The following is a 22,396-nucleotide window of genomic DNA, read 5'->3' as shown; positions in this document are numbered from 1 at the left end:
TTAGCCGAGAAAGGAACATGTCATTGTAGCAGCAAAAGCATCAATACTCGCATTAATAAAGTATTTAATTTTAGTCTCTTGTACAATAATGTAGGGCCTGTATATTATTTTTATAATATTTATGAGTCAGCCCTTTGCTATATTCACATGTAATTTAAACCAACAAAGTTTTTCAAATCCAAATAGTTTAACATTATTTTTATTACATATTAATTACTAATTTCGTCATCTATTTTGTACAACCGGAGTTGTATAAATCATATAAAGTTAAACCATTAGAAATATTAATTGCTAAAAGTTAAAACCGCATTAGAAAAGAGATTAATGGATGAAAGAATACAAAAACAAAAACAAAGTCCTATACATTCATATGTAGTTTCATATTTTCAGAGTAATTTCTTTTTCAACAAGAAAAAATATAATGAAAACATCAAATTTGGAAAAAACATTTTCTCCAAAAATTTATTCAAATAAACGACACTTTCTCTTTTTACTATCAGCAAACATTTAAACTAGAGAATAAAAAAATATTATATATGCATATAGACAGGTTGACATAATTTTTTACAAATATATTAACCATTTAAATATGAACCATAAACACACTAGGACTAAATTAAAAATAAAAAGGTGACTCCTAAATTTTTATATTCAGAATAATATTTTGTATAAAAGTAATGCTATATTTACATAATACCTTCTCTTTTTTTTCTAACACGGGTGCTCCACATTGTTAACTCTCCTAAATTCTTTTCTTAATACTATTTAATCTTTGTTCTTTTAATCCTAAATTTTAAACTTATTAGGATTTCGGATTTTAAAATGCTTTAAAGGGTTTAGGGTTACGGTCAAAGTTCGGTTTTTGGTTTAGAGTTTATGGATTTACAATTTTGGATTTAAACTTTTATATATTTGAGGGTGAAAGATGTAGTGTTTTTAGACCCAATATTGTAAATATAAAAGAATTAAGGCTAAGTAAAAAAAATATATATATTTTTATATTTAAAATAATGTCTTGTATAATCGATGGTGGATCTTCTAATAGAATTTGATTTGTTTATGATGAATTGAAGATGTTGCCAATGTGATGGGTTTATTTAAAAGGTAGCAAAAATAAGACGAAAATTAGTTTTCCTAATCATGCACGCGCAACTGATATTCATGACACAATTAAATATGCACTCATGCAAACTAACTCTTATATCAAAACCCAAACAAGAAAAAAAAGTTGCTCATTAACTTTCTTACAATTATGTATAATTTTTAAATTTATTTGAGAATGATTTAAGATTGCGGCAGTATATCCGTAAAAATAATAAATATAAAGTTTTATTATTCTCAGTTCAAAGGTTTGAGATGAAAAAAAAAGAAAAACTTTCGCTCATTTAATAAATTTTATAGAGAAAAATTGTTATTAAGCACAACTTAGAAATTTCAAAGAGAAGAATCTTGAATCTTGAATGGAGAAAATGGCTAAATCAATATTTAGTAATAAATCAAACAATAACATTGAATTATTTGGATATAAAAAAATTTATTGATTGCCAAAGTGCCTTATTATACAATTGAATATATAGAAAAAATCGATTATAAATAATGTGAAAAAAAATTAAATGAGATTTATTGATGTAGGATTTGATGCTTTTATCAAGCATAAATGTCACGTATTTACATATAAAATCTTAAAATAATAAAAAATCTCAGTTTCTAGAATATTAATATGTGTTACTCACATCAGTTTTTTGACAAAAAGAAAATTTTCATAACTCAAAATTCAAATAAATACAAAAACTCATGATTAAAAATAATAAAAAGAAGTATAAAAATTGAGTCCACCGTTTACTCATTGATCATCAGGCTTGTAAATCGACAAGTTAGTAATTATACGACCATAGAGTTTCTCCGCAAGAAACTCCATGGTCGTATTATTACCACCCTGCCCCATGAACGCCCACTATTATCGAAAGTTGAGTAAATCTCCCATTGTGTTTGCCCTTTTATAAATAAAGTTAGATTATGATCATAACAACCATATCTACAAAGAAGATAATGATAATAATAACATCAATAAAATTATCATGTAGGTAGTAGGAAATAAAAGTAGTTTTATTAGTTTAAATTTGTTTTAAGTTAATATTTTTTTTATGAAGATTATGATCATAACAAGTAGATCAGTAGATAGTTAGAAGATAAAGATAATAACAACATTAACAAAATTATCATGTAGTTATGGGAGATAAGAGTAGTTTTGTAAGTTTAAAATTATTTTTAAGTGATATTTTTTAGATAGGTTTTGATTTTCGATTTTTTTTTCTATGGAAGAACTATGCTTGTGTTAAATAAAATATAAATAAAAACAAACAAAACATATACACCGATTTTCACCAAAATTTTAATTTTTATTATTTTTAAATTTTGTCGAAAGGAACATGTCATTTATGCTTGACAAAAGCATCAATACTGCATTAATAAATTTTATTTAATTTTTAGTTTTTTCTTGTACACAATTTGTAATTTGTATATTATTTTTATAATATTTGTAAGCTGGTCCTTTGCTATATTCACATATAATTTAAACCAACAAAGTTTTTCAAATCCGAATAGTTTAACATTATTTTTTATTACATATTAATTACTAATTTCGTCATCTATTTTGTACAACCGGAGTTGTATAAATCATATAAAGTTAAACCATTAGAAATATTAATTGCTAAAAGTTAAAAACTGCATTAGAAAGAATAATGGATTAAAGAATAAAAAAAACAAAAACAAAGTCCTATACATTCATATGTAGTTTCATATTTCCAGAGTAATTTCTTTTTCAACAAGAAAAAATATAATGAAAACATCAAATTTGGAAAAAACATTTTCTCCAAAAATTTATTCAAATAAACGACACTTTCTTTTTCTTTTACTTTTGTTACCGCAAACATTTAAACTAGAGAATAAAAAAATATTATATATGCATATAGACAGGTTGACATAATTTTTTACAAATATATTAACCATTTAAATATGAACCATAAACACACTAGGACTAAATTTAGAAGATGACTCTAAATTTTTATATTCGTAATAATATTTTTGTATAAAAAGTAATGGTATGTTTACATAATACCTTCTCTCTCTAATCACGGTGCTCCACATTGTTAACTCTCCTAAATTCTTTTTCCTAATACTATTTAATCTTTGTTCTTTTAATCCTAAATTTTAAACTTATTAGGATTTCGGATTTTAAAATGCTTTAAAGGGTTTAGGGTTACGGTCAAAGTTCGGTTTTTGGTTTAGAGTTTATGGATTTACAATTTTGGATTTAAACTTTTATATATTTTAGGGTGAAAGATGCAGTGTTTTTAGACCCAATATTGTAAATATAAAAGAATTAAGGCTAAATAAAATATATATATATAAATTTTTATATTTAAAATAATGTCTTGTATAATCGATGGTGGATCTTATAATAGAATTTGATTTGTTTATGATGAATTGAAGATGTTGCCACTGTGATGGGTTTATTTAAAAGGGTAGCAAAAATAAGACGAAAATTAGTTTTCCTAATCATGCACGCGCAACTGATATTCATGACACAATTAAATATGCACTCATGCAAACTAACTCTTATATCAAAACCCAAACAAGAAAAAAAAAGTTGCTCATTAACTTTCTTACAATTATGTATAATTTTTAAATTTATTTGAGAATGATTTAAGATTGCGGCAGTATATCCGTAAAAATAATAAATATAAAGTTTTATTATTCTCAGTTCAAAGGTTTGAGATGAGAGAGAAAAAGAAACTGTCGCTCATTTAAATAAATTTTATAGAGATTGTTATTAAGCACAACTTAGAAATTTCAAAGAGAAGAATCTTGAATCTTGAATGGAGAAAATGGCTAAATCAATATTTAGTAATAAATCAAACAATAACATTGAATTATTTGGATATAAAAAAATTTATTGATTGCCAAAGTGCCTTATTATACAATTGAATATATAGAAAAAATCGATTATAAATAATGTGAAAAAAAATTAAATGAGATTTATTGATGTAGGATTTGATGCTTTTATCAAGCATAAATGTCACGTATTTACATATAAAATCTTAAAATAATAAAAAATCTCAGTTTCTAGAATATTAATATGTGTTACTCACATCAGTTTTTTGACAAAAAGAAAATTTTCATAACTCAAAATTCAAATAAATACAAGAAACTCATGATTAAAAATAATAAAAAGAAGTATAAAAATTGAGTCCACCGTTTACTCATTGATCATCAGGCTTGTAAATCGACAAGTTAGTAATTATACGACCATAGAGTTTCTCCGCAAGAAACTCCATGGTCGTATTATTACCACCATGCCCCATGGACGCCCACTATTATCGAAAGTTGAGTAAATCTCCCATTGTGTTTGCCCTTTTATAAATAAAGTTAGATTATGATCATAACAACCATATCTACAAAGAAGATAATGATAATAATAACATCAATAAAATTATCATGTAGGTAGTAGGAAATAAAAGTAGTTTTATTAGTTTAAATTTGTTTTAAGTTAATATTTTTTTTATGAAGATTATGATCATAACAAGTAGATGAGTAGATAGTTAGAAGATAAGGATAATAACAACATTAACAAAATTATCATGTAGTTATGGGAGATAAGAGTAGTTTTGTAAGTTTAAAATTATTTTTAAGTGATATTTTTTAAATAGGTTTTGGTTTTCGATTTTGTTTTCTATGGAAGAACTATGCTTGTGTTAAATAAAATATAAATAAAAACAAACAAAACATATACACCGATTTTCACCAAAATTTTAATTTTTATTATTTTTAAATTTTGTCGAAAGGAACATGTCATTTATGCTTGACAAAAGCATCAATACTGCATTAATAAATTTTATTTAATTTTTAGTTTTTTCTTGTACACAATTTGTAATTTGTATATTATTTTTTTTAAAAAAAAATAATATTTGTAAGCTGGCCCTTTGCTATATTCACATGTAATTTAAACCAACAAAGTTTTTCAAATAAAAATAGTTTAACATTATTTTTATGACATATTAATTACTAATTTCGTCATCTATTTTGTACAACCGGAGTTGTATAAATCATATAAAGTTAAACCATTAGAAATATTAATTGCTAAAAGTTAAAAACTGCATTAGAAAGATTAATGGATGAAAGAATAAAAAAAACAAAAAACAAAAACAAAGTCCTATACATTCATATGTAGTTTCATATTTTGAGAATAGTTTCATTTTCAACCAGAAAAAATATAATGAAAACATCAAATTTGGAAAAACATTTTCTCCAAAAATTTATTCAAATAAACGACACTTTCTTTTTCTTTTACTTTTTTTTACCGCAAACATTTAAACTAGAGAATAAAAAAATATTATATATGCATATAGACTGGTAGACATAATTTTTTACAAATATATTAACCATTTAAATATGAACCATAAACACACTAGGACTAAATTTAAAAAAAAGAAGATGACTCCTAAATTTTTATATTCAGAATAATATTTTGTATAAAAGTAATGGTATGTTTACATAATACCTTCTCTTTTTTTCTAATACGGGTGCTCCACATTGTTAACTCTCCTAAATTCTTTTCTTAAAAAAAAAAAATACTATTTAATCTTTGTTCTTTTAATCCTAAATTTTAAACTTATTATGATTTCGGATTTTAAAATGCTTTAAAGGGTTTAGGGTTACGGTCAAAGTTCGGTTTTTGGTTTAGAGTTTATGGATTTACAATTTTGGATTTAAACTTTTATATATTTTAGGGTGAAAGATGTAGTGTTTTTAGACCCAATATTGTAAATATAAAAGAATTAAGGCTAAATAATATATATATATATATATATATATATATATATATATATATATATATATATATAAATTTTTATATTTAAAATAATGTCTTGTATAATCGATGGTGGATCTTATAATAGAATTTGATTTGTTTATGATGAATTGAAGATGTTGCCACTGTGATGGGTTTATTTAAAAGGGTAGCAAAAATAAGACGAAAATTAGTTTTCCTAATCATGCACGCGCAACTGATATTCATGACACAATTAAATATGCACTCATGCAAACTAACTCTTATATCAAAACCCAAACAAGAAAAAAAAGTTGCTCATTAACTTTCTTACAATTATGTATAATTTTTAAATTTATTTGAGAATGATTTAAGATTGCGGCAGTATATCCGTAAAAATAATAAATATAAAGTTTTATTATTCTCAGTTCAAAGGTTTGAGATGAAAAAAAAAAAGAGAAAAGAAACTGTCGCTCATTAAATAAATTTTATAGAGAAAAATTGTTATTAAGCATAACTTAGAAATTTCAAAAAGAAGAATCTTGAATCTTGAATGAAGAAAATGGCTAAATCAATATTTAGTAATAAATCAATCAATAACATTGAATTATTTGGATATAAAAAAATTTATTGATTGCCAAAGTGCCTTATTATACAATTGAATATATAGAAAAAATCGATTATAAATAATGTGAAAAAAAATTAAATGAGATTTATTGATGTAGGATTTGATGCTTTTATCAAGCATAAATGTCACGTATTTACATATAAAATCTTAAAATAATAAAAAATCTCATTGCCTAGAATATTAATATGTGTTACTCACATCAGTTTTTTGACAAAATAAAATTTTCATAACTCAAAATTCAAATAAATACAAAAAAACTCTTGATTAAAAATAATAAAACGAAGTATAAAAATTGAGTCCACCGTTTACTCATTGATCATCAGGCTTGTAAATCGACAAGTTAGTAATTATACGACCATAGAGTTTCTTGCGTATAATAAAAAGAAGTATAAAAATTGAGTCCACCGTTTACCATGGTTGTATTATTACCACCATGCCTTATGAACGCCCACTATTATCGAAAATTGAGTAAATCTCCCATTGTGTTTGCTCTTTTATAGATAAAGTTAGATTTTTTATTATGATCGTAACAACCATATTTATAAAAAAGATAATGATAATAATAACATCAATAAAATTATCATGCATGTAGTAGGAAATAAAAGCGGTTTTATGAGTTTAAAATTGTTTTAAGTTAATATTTTTTTATGAAGATTATGATCAAGTAAATCAGTAGATAGTTAGAAGATAAAGATAATAACAACATCAAAAAAATTATCATGTAGTTATGAGAGATAAGAGTAGTTTTGTAAGTTTTAAATTATTTTTAAGTGATATTTTTTAGATAGATTTTGGCTTTTGATTTTTTTTTTTCTTTGGAAGAACTATCCTTGTGTTAAATAAAATATAAATAAAAGCAAACAAAACATATACACCGATTTTCACCAAAATTTTAATTTTTATTATTTTTAAATTTTGTCTAAAGGAACATGCCATTTATGCTTGATAAAAGCATCAATACTACATTAATAAATTTTATTTAAATTTTAGTTTTTTCTTGTACACTATTTGTAATTTGTATATTTTAAAAAAAAAATAATATTTGTAAGCTGGTCTTTTGCTATATTCACATGTAATTTAAACCAGCAAAGTTTTTCATATCCAAATAGTTTAACATTATTTTTATTAAATATTAATTACTAATCTCATCATTTATTTTGTACAATCGGAGTTGTATAAATCATATGAAGTTAAACCATTAGAAATATTAATCGGTAAAAGTTAAAAACTGCATTAGACAGAATAATGGATTAAAGAAAAAAAAACAAAAACAAAGTCCTATACATTCATATGTAATTTCATATTTCCAGAGTTATTTCTTTTTCAACCAGAAAAAAATGAAAGCATCAAATTTGGAAAAACATTTTCTCCAAAAATTTATTCAAATAAACGACAACTTTCTTTTTCTTTTACTTTTTTTACCGCAAACATTTAAACTAGAGAATAAAAAAAATATTATATATGCATATAGACATGGGCTTTTTTTATAAAAAAAATATTATATTTTTTTAATTATTTACCAAAATGAGTATTTTTTAAATTAATTACCAAAATGCGCAAAAAGTACCATCCATGGTACTTATCACATGGATTATTATTAAATTTTTTTAAATTTTATAATAGTTTTATATATAATATTTTACATTTACAACCTTATAAATTGTTTAAATTAATTTTTTTTTTACTTTTTTATACAATATTTTACATTTTAGTCCTTATAATTTTTTTAAATTAAATTTTTTTCACACAACCTTATTTAACATTTACAATGGTTTTTTAATATAATATTTTACGTTTAAGTCCTTATATTTTTTTTAATTTAAATTATTTCTAACATATATCATTTTCAACCCTCTTAATTTTTTTTTCATGGACACACATCATTCCTATTTACTACACTTGTTTTTTAAAGTATTATGCTAATGTCTTGTATATGACCAATGATTTCTGTATTATACATGTTTCATGTTTATTAACTATATTTAGTGTGTAATTTTATTAACCGTCCAACTAGAAGGGGGCACGGGCCGTCATTTGGCCCGGCCCGGCAAAACCTGCCGGGTCATCTGACTCGTTGAGACAGGCCGCCAACCCATAATCGGCCCGCACTGTAGCGGCCATGTTACGGGTTCAGTTTTCTGAACCCGGCAAACCGGTGGGTCAACCCGCCGGTTCGCACGCTAAGTCAACCCGGCGGGTTGCTATTATTTTAAAAAAAAAAATAAGAAAGAAATAGCTTCTCCATGGGTTTGAACATAACAAATTAATGTAATGCTCTAACCAACTCCACCAACATTTGTTGGTTTTTCACTATCATATATATATATATATATATATATATATATATATATATATATATATATATATATAATTGTTAGACATCATTAATTGTAAAATATACTTATTTGTATTTTGTCCCTGCAATAAATGATAAACCTACATTTAATACAAGTAAATACATGTTGGACTTAACAAATTCTTATTTGTCTTTATCAAAATATAAATTTATATAAATAATTAAAAGTGTGTTTTAGTATTATTATTTAAAAAAAGGGCAACAAGCATTTTTCTTTATAGCGTGTGAATGTGGATTGCAACATAAATTGTGAATTGTTTCCTTCAATAAGGATTAAAACCCTCACCACTCCACACATGACACAAAAAACTTTTTTTTTTCTTCATCGACAAACATAATGAGTATAAAAAATAACACCTTAGAATTAAAAACCAAAAGTAAAGTTTAGATAGATCTAAATAGATATAAATAAATAAGTGGGTGTTAACTCTAATAAAAAAATTAAAGAACTAATATTTATCACATAAAAAATTGTACATACCGTTTAATCAGATAGATAAATGAATTTAATGAAATATTTTTTCCAAAATTATTTTCTAATTTTTTAAGTTGTCTCAACTTTATCTAATTCATTAGAATTAATTTTTTATTTTTAAAAATTATTAAAAATAAACTTAATATGAAATATAGTTTTATTGTTTTAACAATAATGATAAAAAAAATTATGGAAAGGATGGCCAGGAGGTAAAAAGTTTTTAGAAATGACCCAGATTCGATTATCATCTCATTTTTGAGTTTTTAATATAATAATACTTTAAATCAAAAAATAAATAAATAAACCACATGGCCTGGCGGGTTGGACCCGATCCCGGCGGGTTTGAGTAACTGCCGAGCCGGGTCCGGGTCGCTTTCGGGTGACCCGTGACCCGTTGGGTCGGCCTGGTCAACCAGGCACGGCGGGTTAATACTGTTTCACGGGCTGGTTACGGGTTGGTCAAAAACTGACCCGGAACCATCTGGTCGAGCCCGGCGGGCCGATTAATCGGTTCGTGCCTATATCTACGTCCAACTGTCCACAGGTTGCTTCCCAATGGTATTACAGGTGTATTTTGGTCATTTCACAACCCGTGAGGATATTATAATGATGGGGGTAGTATAGTAATTTATGAAATGTCCAAAAAAAATCCAACAAACATTTTAAATAAAAAAAAGGGCTTTTTTTCCTTTTAACTCAGCTTATATGTATTTATGACAATGGCCTAGAGCCATCATGCCAAATTACCAATTAGCACCGTCAAATTCCCAATTAGCACCTTGAGGAAATGACCCAAAAAAGCATTGATTTTAACAATAAAATATTGGAATTATTTAGAGAGTAATGTTTTAAGAGATTTTATTCAAGAGGATAATAAACTATGATGAGAAGAATGACAAGAAATATTAAAAAGAAAACAAGTAAAAAAAAAAAAAAGAAACACTTGCAAAAGTTCACAAAATTATGGCCGGTTAAGTCCGGCGGTAAATCCTTCACAAAGATCACTTGAATCCTGTGGCCATCTAGCTTAGTTGGCGGTACTTTTTTTTTGTTTTTTGTTTTTTGTTTTTTTTTAAATCATGACTCAAATATTTTTTTTATAGAAATTTATTTATAAGAAAAAACATCTTTTAAACAAAATAAAATGAAAACACTTAAAAAAACAAAAATACTTGCATTTTATAAATAATAGCCTCTAAAAATAAAACAAATGTTAAAAAAAAACTAAAATCTAATAGGTTCTAAAAACATTCAAAAATATTTCTTAAAAAAACTAAAAAGAGCAAAAACAAAACATGGGCATTTTTTTGGGGCATTGATTTCAAAAAAAGATAACATTGAATTATTTGTTTTTTTTTTTTAAATCTAGCGTAATAACTTGTAGAGTAATGTATCCATCAAATGACCTACCGTGCCACATCTCTTAATTATAAAAAGAAGTGTGAATTACTTCTAGACTTTTTATAAGAGGTCAAAAATATGGATATAAATCATGGCTATAAAAAAATCCACAAGTTTATCATGATCACAACAATATTAACATTTTGTAACAACCTTATCAATTTGAAATTGTAATGTTTTCTACTCAGAGGTGAGAACCCAAAAACTATCGCTGTAGTAAATTTGAGTAAAAAAATGTTTGAAATAACTATGTAAGAAATTTTAAAAAGAGAAAACCATGTTCCAATAGGTTTAAAAAAATTTTAAAAAGCAAACATATTTTAAACACAATAGAGCACAATTAAGTTTTAAAAATCATGCAAAAATCCTTATCATTTTAAAAACAATAATAATATAAGGTTCATAGAATTTTAGGAAAAATGGGGCAAAAGAGAATCTAAAAGAGCTTCAAAGTCACACCATGGTAAACAAAGTAAATATTTATTAATGCACATTTATTTATTTTTATATAAATATTATTGAAATGTCCAAAAAAAAAAAAATTAGTTAAACAATCATTTTAAATATAAAAATAAGGTGTTCTTTTTCAACTTAGCTTATATATTTATCACAATTGCCTTATAGTCTTTTTATCAAATACCTAATTGGCCACTCTCGGTTTAACTTCTTAGTGATGGATCTAATGGTATAAACCCTAATTCAAAACCTTAGATCTTCTTATTTGGAGATTGCTTAGGAACAAAAAAAAAATGGCGGAAGCGTACATGCACTTGAAACCATTGATGACGACGAAGGTGATTGGGTCTTGTGGTTATTGTCACTGATCACACGCAGAGAGGGGAGATGGAAACCCTAATTCAAAAAATCTAATTCTGAATCTCAATTGTTGCATGCTCAGTCAGAGACCACACCCTATTTATAAGAAATCTTTATGGGGCTAATTACAAGTCTGCCTATCATTGATTTGACAATTTTGCCCCAGGAATTCTACACAATATACGATTAATATGTATATCCACACATTTAAAATTAGATAATTAGGACCCAATTCAAACTTGAATCAGATCACAATTTGGGTCCATTCAAAAGTTGAATATAATAAGATATGTACAATTATGTGCATAAGTTGTGTGGGCGTACACAACTAATGTTTATAATTGTGTATATCTTATTATATTCAACTTTTGAATGGACCCAAATTGTGATATGATTTTTGTTAATTGCTCTATGTACAGTTGATATTATGAGTGTTGGCAATGTGTCTGCTACACTCAGTGACGTTCATGTGCTTAATGGCACAAACTTTAAGACTTGTAAAAACAAGGTGACACTTGTTTTGGGATGTATGGATCTGGACTATGCATTAAGAGAACCACATCCTGCACCTCTTATAGATCAAAGCTCTAGAGGATATGAGAGTTTTTGAGAGGTGGGAGCGGTCTAATGGCATTGGTTTGATGATCATAAAAAATACAATCTGGGAGACTTTTCTGGACACTATGTCTGAGGAAAATGTTGTTATGCACTTTCTCGACACCCTCGAGGAACGCTTCTTAAGAAGTGATAAGGCGGAGATGAGTGTTGTCTTAAGGAACCTTGTCTCTATGCGGTATAAGGGTGATGGGAACATACATGAGTATGTTCTCGATATATTTCATCTAGTTGGGAAATTGAAAGGCTTAAAAATTGAGTTACCAGAATATGTTATGGTGCATCTGGTTTTAATTTCCCTCCATCCTCAATTCAGTCAGTTTGAAGTGAGTTATAACTGTCAAAAAGACAAGTGGAAATTGAATGAGCTCATCTCACATTTGGTTCAAAAGGAAGATAGAACGAAACAGCATAAAGCTCATGCACTTTTTTAGGACTTTTGGTCTTCTTATACGATTTCGGTGCCGTAGCTTTATCGTATTTCCTCTTCTTTTAAGGGCCTGAGTTAGAAGATGTCAAATGCACACGTTGTTTAGTTCTATCTTCCTTCTGAACCAAATGTGAGATAAGCTCATTCAATGTCCACTTGTTCTTTTGACAGTTATAGCTCACTTCAAACTGAATGAATCGAGAAGGGAGGGAAATCAAAACCAGATACACCAAAACATCTTTTGGTAACCCAATTTTTAAGCCTTTCAATTTTCCAGCTAGATGAAACATATCGAGAACGTACTCACGTATGTTCCCATAACCCTTATACCGCATAGAGACAAGGTTCCTTAAGACAACACTCATCTTCGCCTTATCACTTCTTACGAAGCGTTCTTCGAGGGTGTCGAGAAAGTGCATAACAACATTTTCCTCAGACATAGTGTCCAGAAAAGTCTCCCGGATTGTATTCTTTATGATCATCAAACCAATGCCATTAGACCGCTCCCACCTCTCAAAAACTCTCCTGTCCTCAAGAGAGCTTTGATTTGTAAGAGGTGCAGGACGTGGTTCTCTTAATGCATGGTCTAGATCCATACATCCCAAAACAAGTGTCACCTTGTTTTTCCAAGTCTTAAAGTTTGTGCCATCACTGAGTGTAGCAGACACATTGCCAACACTCATAATATCAACTGTACATAGAGCAATTAACAAAAATCAACTCACAACTAAATAACAAAAATCTAATAATCAAGCATATAAATAACAACCACCCATCTTCAAGTTAATTGTTGTGACATTAAACCTAGTCTTTGGACAGAGATTCAATTCACTAGTAATTAACTTGTTGCAGTAATCAAGTTTTATTGTAAAATCTAATCAAGTATACAGTCTTCCTTTGGGCAGACTAAATACTCGCAATAGACACTTTATAACTATAAACAACTTATTACCACATGTACAAACAAATCTCTGCCAGACAACAGTCTTTCTTTGGGCCGACGTGCTTGCACGATTATAAGCATGCACTAACACCATGGTTATTCACAAACAAAAGGTTTTCACAACAGAGGTCACTTTGGTGACAATGCTGCTTCTATCAATTGCAGTAAATACCCAAAAAAAAACTATAAAAACAACTCTAAGTTGTTATTTCCTAATAATTATTAAAACAACTTTATAATTATAAATATAAAATTAAATTCATAATAATTAAATTAAAATCCAAATATTATTCCAATTCAAAATCAAAGTAACATAAATTATTAATTATACTCAAGGGCTTTCATTTTGATCATCAAGATTAATGTAATGAAATAATGATAATAATAATAAATCTAATCATGTGTTAAAAATCCATAAACATGTGTGATTTATAAATTAATTCATCAGCACTTCAATTGCTCTGAAATAATCAATATATAATATTAAAATAAATTTTAAAATATATCTATTGAAATCCGTGAATCAATCAATTTACTCAAATATAAATCAATCACACAGAAACAATATAATGAAGTATAAATCAATTCGATCATGCATGTGCACTGTTTCGGATCTATTAGATTTATACCAGCACTTGGATTTCTTTTGGATCATTATGTATATATAAAAATCAATTAAACAATCATATACATACCAATATATGTATATACAACCATCGTCATATTAACATGAAAATTCTCAACCGAAGCATGCTTAATAAAATCAATAAATGTAAGATTTAATTAAAATAAATTCTAAACAATTCCAAAACAAAATGATTATGGTACCACTTGATAGATTTAATGGGCATAAACCCTAGTTCAAAACCTTGGATCTTCTTGTTTGGAGATTGCTTAGGAATAAAAAAAAGTGGTAGAAGTGTACCTGCACTTAAATTCATTGATCACGACAAAGGTGATTGGGTCTTGTGGTTCTTTTCACTGATCACACCTAGGAAGATGGGAACTCTAATTCAGAAAACCTAATTCTGAATCTCAATTGTTGCATGCACACTCAGGAGCCACACCCTATTTATAAAAAATCTTTATAGGCTAATTACAAGTCTGCCCATAATAGATTTGATAATTTTACCTCCAAGAATTCTACATAATATATGATTAATATGTATATCCACATATTTATAATTAAATAATTAGGACTCAATTCAAACTTGAATTAGATCACAATTTGGGGCTATTCAAAACTTGAATATAATAAGATATACATAATTATAAACATTAGTTGTGTATGTTTACACAACTTATGCACATAAGTCCTTATATCCCTACATAATGTGTGGTCCACAACCTAACACCTAGCTCTTCAATGACCAACTTTAATTCATCAATATCGGTAATTGGATCATGATTTAATGGTTGATAATTTGACGCTTATAAATTCCTTATATATAGATGCTAAAAAGATGTTTACCATATATATATATATATATATATATATTATCTTATTTTAAAAAGTAATTTAAGGTGGATAACAAATTAGCTACTATTCCTAGGGCCTACTAAAAAGGCTAGCTAGGAATCTTCATGACTTTTCCACGTAAGATCCTTGAGTTACACTTCATGTTGATATGATTCCAGTGTGCCCATTTACTTTCCTAACCACATGTTTATCACGGGAACTTACCCTTTGGACCTCACTGACTCTATCATGCAACTCACTACTTTTCAAAACAAAACGTTTTAAAAATCTATATATTAAAAAAGTTATTCCGGATATATGGTCCATTAATCAAAAGTTATTCTTTTCTATTCCATGTATATTGATAGAACCATAATTTTATTAATTTTATGTAATTCAAAATTTTTCTAATTTTTCTATAAGTTTATTGTAAGACAAAACATGGATATCTTTTATATATATATATATATATATAGAGAGAGAGAGAGAGAGAGAGAGAGCGTGCTTCTTCTCCGGGAAGTTCTTAATATTTGAGCTGGTGGTTCCCTAGAGAGTTTCTCTCTGATTGGGGTTCTTTGCTTTCTAATTTATTGTACTTAGGTCTTTTATAGCTGGCATCTTCCACTTCTTGTGGGCTATCTGACGCTGATTTTGTTCCTCCGTTGTTTACTTGTTTATTGTTCTGTACTTTTGCTTAATGAATGTGGTTTATTCATTTTTTTTCAAAAAAATAACATAACCATTAAATATAATTTTAATTTTCAGAGCACATCTAATATTAAAATACCTGCGGATAGATAATTCATTTTTACAATAATCACACTAAAAATTCTACTCTTATTACAATTTTTAATTTTGTTTGTGCTTTCATAAATACAAATAGTCTGATTAACTCGTAAGTGTTCCCCAATTTTTATTTTTTTTAAGTTGATTTTATGTATATTTTTATTTATAAATTTTAAGTGATTTTTTAAATAGATTAAAAAATAATAAAACTCTTAATAAAACTCTAATATGACGGTACTCTCGACTTTAAGGCTATTTAGGTAATGTTACATAAAACTTTTTTAAGATTCACCCGTGACAATAATCATAACCACTTTCATCATTCCGAAACCTTTTAATATGCAAAGAACATCACTTATATTTAGACATGATTGTTCAATTGATCCAATTGTGTTTCCCTATTTCTTCCGAAATAATATATGCTTGTCCCTTTCATTACAATTTCATTGAGAGCATATAAAATTTATATTCTATTTTTAACCAAACTGTACAAAAGTTGGTGCTTAAGATAAGATCATAAAAAGCCACGTACAACTTGTTCTTCCACTAAAATAAATAAATACAGAAATAAATAAATAAAAATTTTCAAGTTGCTTGTGGATCTCATGTGTCTCCATGTTGTCTATGAAGCCCTTGTTCAGTAGCCACGAGACATGCTACCTTGAAGCAATAGTAAATTATTCATGGGAATCAATGAATAATCTGCCAGCTATTGTTGTTGTCTCAGATAAAAGCCATTATTTATGGCATTAGACGTAAAAATTTTAAAGGGGCATGCTGTCAAAAATTGGAGCAGTCTGACCATGATATCAAGAGAAGCCTGAAATTCACTCATTTAGGCAGGGTAAGCCGTGCCAGCCAAGACGATCGTGCTTAGCACGGGTTAGATTCGCTGAGTTCCTAGTGTTTTCTAGGGAGCTCTCTTTTTTTTTTAGGAGTTTTTTTATATCCAATTATTCCACTTCTAGAGGACTATGTTCTTCGCTTGTTTCCATTTTGGCTGTGTGATCATTTCAGACCGTAGTGAGGTGCGTCGTTGTTGGCGCTATTAATTATTACTTTGGCATGTAACTGCTTTGATTTTTTAATAAACGTGGTTTATCCACTTTATAAAAAATAATAATAATAATTTGTAATTCATTTTTCGCTTGCTTGTTGAATTTAAATTTTGTTAATTTATTTTAAAGTTTTTTTTGGTAAAATAGATAAATTATTGTCGAAAACATGGATAATTTGGAGTTACTCTTTCGTGCTCTCACCTTGTGATATTTTGAGGTTATTAAAAAATATTAATATTTTATTATTGTGATTTAATGTCAATGAATCAAGTGATAGTTGACTAAGTTTTTTTAATTAAAAAAGGATAGGTGCCCACAATTAATAACTAGGCCAAAAATGTTGTCTAGTGTTTGGTGGTGAGCCTAATCTTGTGTGTCTTTTTTTATTTGTTTTTAGTGTCATTGTTGTGTTCCTCTGTGCTTTTTACCTTTTTACACTGATAGAAGATTCAAGCTTGCATTCAACACTCAAGTCTTCTTTTGTAGGTTCTTTCAGCTACCACAACAGAGTTTCAAAAGATGATATATATATATATATATATATATATGTTAATTTAAATTTTAGTTTGATTAAATTTGGAATAAAATTTACGTAAATTTAAACTTAGCTTTATTCATATTTATTATTATGGAAAAAATCTATATTAATTCATATTTTGATACCTATCTACTTTAAAATTTGTAGTGAAATTAATCTTTAGAAAATTATCTAAGGAAAAACCACATACAAAACACTGTTATGGTTTTCAAATATTAAAATTAATCTATTGTGGATGTCATTTATTAGACATCTAATATTTTACTTATCTAAATTACTAGGACAAAAAATATGAATCTTTGTTTTCATTTGTTAATTACACTGTTTCGATGACATTCACAAACATCATACTTGTTAATTTTTCCAACATGATGCATATTCCAATTAGTTAAAAATATTTAATATATATTAGAACTAATAAAATAAACTTAAAATATACAATTTATTAGAAAATTTGTTGCATAAAAAAACTCTTAACAATTGGTAAAGGTGATGTACTTCTATCCTTTTTCAGTGATCATGTTTTTATGTATTCCTATAAATTTATTTTATTCCTTGCACTTCTTTCTGTTTATTTTAATAAAATAATGGTTTATCCGTATTTATTAAAAAAACTCATAACATAAACAATACTCTACTTTTTCAGTTTTCTTAAATCCTCATTTATTTTTCAGACTATTTGTTGTTTTGGATCAATTGTCGTTTATCTTTCTTTAAATAAATAAAACTAAATAATACTACTACTAATAATAAGAAGACAATAGTCCACTTAATGTTGGTACATTAGTCATCACACATTAGACTTAAACAAAGATTATACAATGACAGCCCCAAGTTGAACCACTTGCCTGATCCTGTTGTTGTCAGAGATATCAATCTTTAGATTTATATAATAAAAATATCAAGAGCATGTGTTTGGAGACTAACTTTCAGGAACATTGATATTAATATTATATATATATATATATATGCACACCCACATATTTCTATTGTTTATCTCCCAAAAGTAAATTTATTTAAATTTTTGTTTTTTGTTTTAATTTTTTTGGGTGGAAAGCGTGATCCTTTTTATCTTTTACCAAACACCAAATCCTAGCTTAACGAACTTCATGTTGTGTTCTGTTAAGATGTTCTTTTAGAAATTAAAAAAAAAATGATTGAAAGAAAACTTGACTTTATTGTTTTTTGTACTCTAATTAATGATTAAAAATTTATCAAATAGAAAATATCTAATGTGTGAAGTTTCAAATCATATATAAAAAAGAAAAAAATTACCCTTTTTTTTTAAAAAAAAGTTATTCAATTGATCAGCACAAAATATGTTATTATAGCTTAAAAACATAGCTTTAAAAACTTAGCACTTACATTAAACAAATATAAAGATTTAGCTTAAATATCATTATATTCTAAGAGTAACGTATTGGGAGCTCAGTAAAGAGTTGGTCAAGTGGACTTAAAGTTTCTACTCTTTGAACAAACATTAGTTACTTAACAATCATAATATATATATATATATATATATATATATATAGGCTAAACATTATCTGTGGTCGTCCGCAGATGATGTACAGTATTTTTTATAGGGTTGGATGGCTGTGATTGATTCAGTTACTGTGTTGAGATTGATTGGACGATTCAGATCAAAAATCATGCGTCCCGACTTTTCTCGTCTTTATAAATAGTGCGTGATATTCTTTCATTCGCGCAGCGATGTTCAACCGTTGGATTGAAATCCAACGGCTCATATCAACATTCACAGATTACGTTTCTGTAAACGACAGAACTTGCCACTGCTCATCTAATTTATATATATACAACTAAGATACTCATTTAGTGTATTAGTATTTTTTTTTTAACAAATAGACCCCATTTAAAAAAAGTTAAACGTGCATAAATGAAAAATTAGTATTTTTACCAACATGTGCCCTCATCTTACGGATTTGATCCTTCGTCAATTGTGAAAAGATCTCATCAGGGCCCAAGTGCCAATTAACCCGAAGAGCATTTGCATGTATTAGTTTTTGAACTGGCGTATTCATTTTAATTTTAAAAAAATAAATAAATTTATTAAATTGATAATTAAAAACCAGAGACCAGCGATATCCTCACATTTCACCATATTGATTCTTCTTAAACCCAAGGACTAAAAGTAAATGTATGAAATAATTATTATTACAAAATTGTAATATTTTACAGGGTTATAAGCGCAAAAGAAAACACTATAAATATAGTCTCTCTTCCTCCTCGAGCTTCCCTGAAAAGCTTTCTCTAATGGCGCCATAGCTCCACCGGACCAACTCTTCTCTCCGATCACCGCCCTTCGACGCCTCTCCACTTCATCCCTTCCGATTTCCATGGCCACAGCCTCAATGAAAAGATCGGTGAAGCAGCTGCACTTCGGAGGCCCTGACGAGAAGGCGGCGGCGGCGGCGGAGATCAAGAGAATCGCGAGAGGCGATCTCCGCACCAGAAAATCTCTAGCTGAGCTCGGCGTCATTCCGACACTTGTCTCCATGATCCTCGATTCACCGACGGTGAGTCCTGGCAGGAAGATCGCCATCGAAGCTCTTCTCGAGCTCGCCAATGGCACATTCACGTGAGTCTAATTCCTTTTCTCATCCCTTCTATTAAACCCTAGTTGATTAATTGATGGCCGCCATTGATGGACTTCTCTTCTCTTCTCTTCTCATCTGTGGACTTTGAAATTATATCTGTAGAAAATTTGTTTTTAGAATTAGGCCATTCAATATTAGAACTCATTAATTTCTATTTTTGTGCTTCTTTAATCAAGGATTTGATGATTCATTCATGGCCGCCATTGATGATCCTCCATTTCTTCTTCTCTTTGGTTTTCCTTTGTAAATCTCTTTTTACTTCTAGGGCCTTATTTTTTTAGAATTTTATTTTACTTTAAAATTCGTACACTCCACTGTTGAGGGGGGTAGGTATAATTTTATTTCTCTTTAAGTTTTTTATAATAAAGTTTTAATTTTGAGTTATTTTTGGTTTTTTTTTTTAAATTTGGTTGATAGTGTTATCAGTATAACAGTAAAAATTATGGAGTTTTTATCTATGTACTAATGAGAATGTTTTGAATATTTTATATCCACAAATAATGTTATTTCATGCACAGCAAAAAAGAGAAAAAAAAATTAATTATTAAATATACACTGCTGTTTTATTTTTTTCTTAACACTTGTTTCATAAATCTAGTTATTCTGTTAAATATATTATACAACAGTAAAATTAGTAGAGTGTTTGCATGTATGCCCAGAAATATTTTTGTTAACAAACAATTGCATGCATAATCATAAGCCCATGGGTATATAGATGCAATAATATGAATTTTTGTAAAAACAGATGAAATTACAAAAATTGTTAAGTTATATGTGTAAAAGAACCATAATAATTGGTAAGAATTAAGATGAAGAGATCAAAATGGATCATTGAAAAGTTGGGAGACAAAAGGACTCCAAAAGTGTGGCCACTTTGTCATGAGAAGACAAGCAAAGTTGTTATTCATTCAACTTTCTGATCTATCATTGTGCTGAGGTAGACCCACACTCATCATGCAAACTGGCAGTTTGTGTTACAATTAAACAAATTCATCATCTTGTTTTTTGTATTCTAAATTTGCCACTTGATCAGATTTAGTCAATATTGTTCTGGTAGAATTCGGTGCATATTCACAACAACTGATCAACTGTTTATTAGTCAAGCTGATTCTTTTGTTAGGTCTGTAAGCACACAGCAATGTCAAAGATGACAAATTGGATTACTTCATTGTTTATCCTCCATTTCTTGTATTGCTGTTTTAAAAATGCCTTGTTAGTTTGTAAGAGACTTGTTTGTCAATTGCCTACTATTGTCATTCTGTTTTTCTGTCACAATAATTTATTAGCAGTATCAAAACTGTCATGAATTAAGATAAAGATTTGAATTGAATGATAAAGGAAATTCAATAAATTGAATGAAATTTTTTCTGAGTATGTTTCTAATTATGAGTTATATGCTCATGTACTGTGTTTCTCTTCAGAAACAAGGCACTGATGGTTGAATCAGGACTTATTGCAAAGCTGCCAAACATCTTCAACACACTAGACTCCTCAACACAAGAACAACTTGCCAACCTCCTCTTGTCCATCTCATCTCTTGCAAATACTCAACATTCCATTCAACCACATGAGATCCTTCCTTTCTTGATAAAGATTCTGAATGATCGTGACACCGATGATGAAATTAAAGTAAAATTCCTGGCAGCACTCCAGAACCTGTCAATAAAGATAGAGACCACCAAACTTATTGTGTCAAGTGGCCTTGTTCATGCCCTCTTATCATTCTCAGTAAACAAAAGAACATCCAAAGAAGCTCTAGCAACTCTGTCCAACTTGGTTCTTACTTCAGTTGGTAAGAAAGCCATTGAGAATGACTCTATGGTGCCAGAAATCTTTATGGAAATCATGGCATGGGAGGGAATGCCTCAAAGCCAAGAACTTGTGGCATATATTTTGATGGTTATTGCACATCAAAGTGCAAAACTAAGGAAGAAAATGATAGTACTGGGCATAGTACCACTACTTCTGGAGGTAGCTCTGTTAGGTAGTCCTCTAGCTCAGAAAAGGTCACTTAAGATGCTGCAATGGTTCAAGGATGAAAGACAAGCAAAACTAGGAGCACATTCAGGGCCACAATCAGAAGTCTTCGGCATCTCCAACGCTTTGAGATTGAAGGGAGAAAGCAGTGAAGAGTGTGAGAGAGATGTAAGGAAGATGGTGAAGCAGAGTCTTGATCAGAATTTGAAGTTGATCATCAGAAGAGGTGATCTATCAGATGGGTGTTCAATGATCAAGTCTTTGGTATTCAATTCTAGCTCAAAGAGTTTGCCTTACTGCTGATTATTATTATTATTATTATTCCTTTATTTTGTGCATGTATGTGTTTTCTGTGGAAGTCATTTATGTGAGCACAATGTACTTGTAAATTGTATGGAAAGTGCCATGTGTTTTCTGTTAATTACTGTCCATTAATTCTGATATTATGTTCAGGCTCAATTTTTTTTTTAAT

At 28.3% G+C, this 22,396-nt stretch overlaps 1 protein-coding gene across 1 annotated transcript; it reads left to right on the top strand.

Moving 5' to 3' along the window:
- Positions 1–19,587: 19,587 nt before the first annotated feature.
- LOC120251186 (U-box domain-containing protein 7) lies at positions 19,588–22,350 on the top strand. The gene is made up of 2 exons (XM_039259723.1): positions 19,588–19,928; positions 21,369–22,350. Exons 1-2 carry the CDS (start codon positions 19,687–19,689, stop codon positions 22,225–22,227), a joined length of 1,101 nt encoding a protein of 366 aa, XP_039115657.1. The 5' UTR covers positions 19,588–19,686; the 3' UTR covers positions 22,228–22,350.
- The last annotated feature ends 46 nt before the right edge of the window (positions 22,351–22,396 follow it).

This window comes from Dioscorea cayenensis, chromosome 20 (assembly GCF_009730915.1).
Source record: "Dioscorea cayenensis subsp. rotundata cultivar TDr96_F1 chromosome 20, TDr96_F1_v2_PseudoChromosome.rev07_lg8_w22 25.fasta, whole genome shotgun sequence".
Taxonomy (NCBI): domain Eukaryota; kingdom Viridiplantae; phylum Streptophyta; class Magnoliopsida; order Dioscoreales; family Dioscoreaceae; genus Dioscorea; species Dioscorea cayenensis.
The sequence above is the reverse complement of the archived record's forward strand: the minus strand, read 5'-3'. Positions and strand labels throughout refer to the sequence as shown.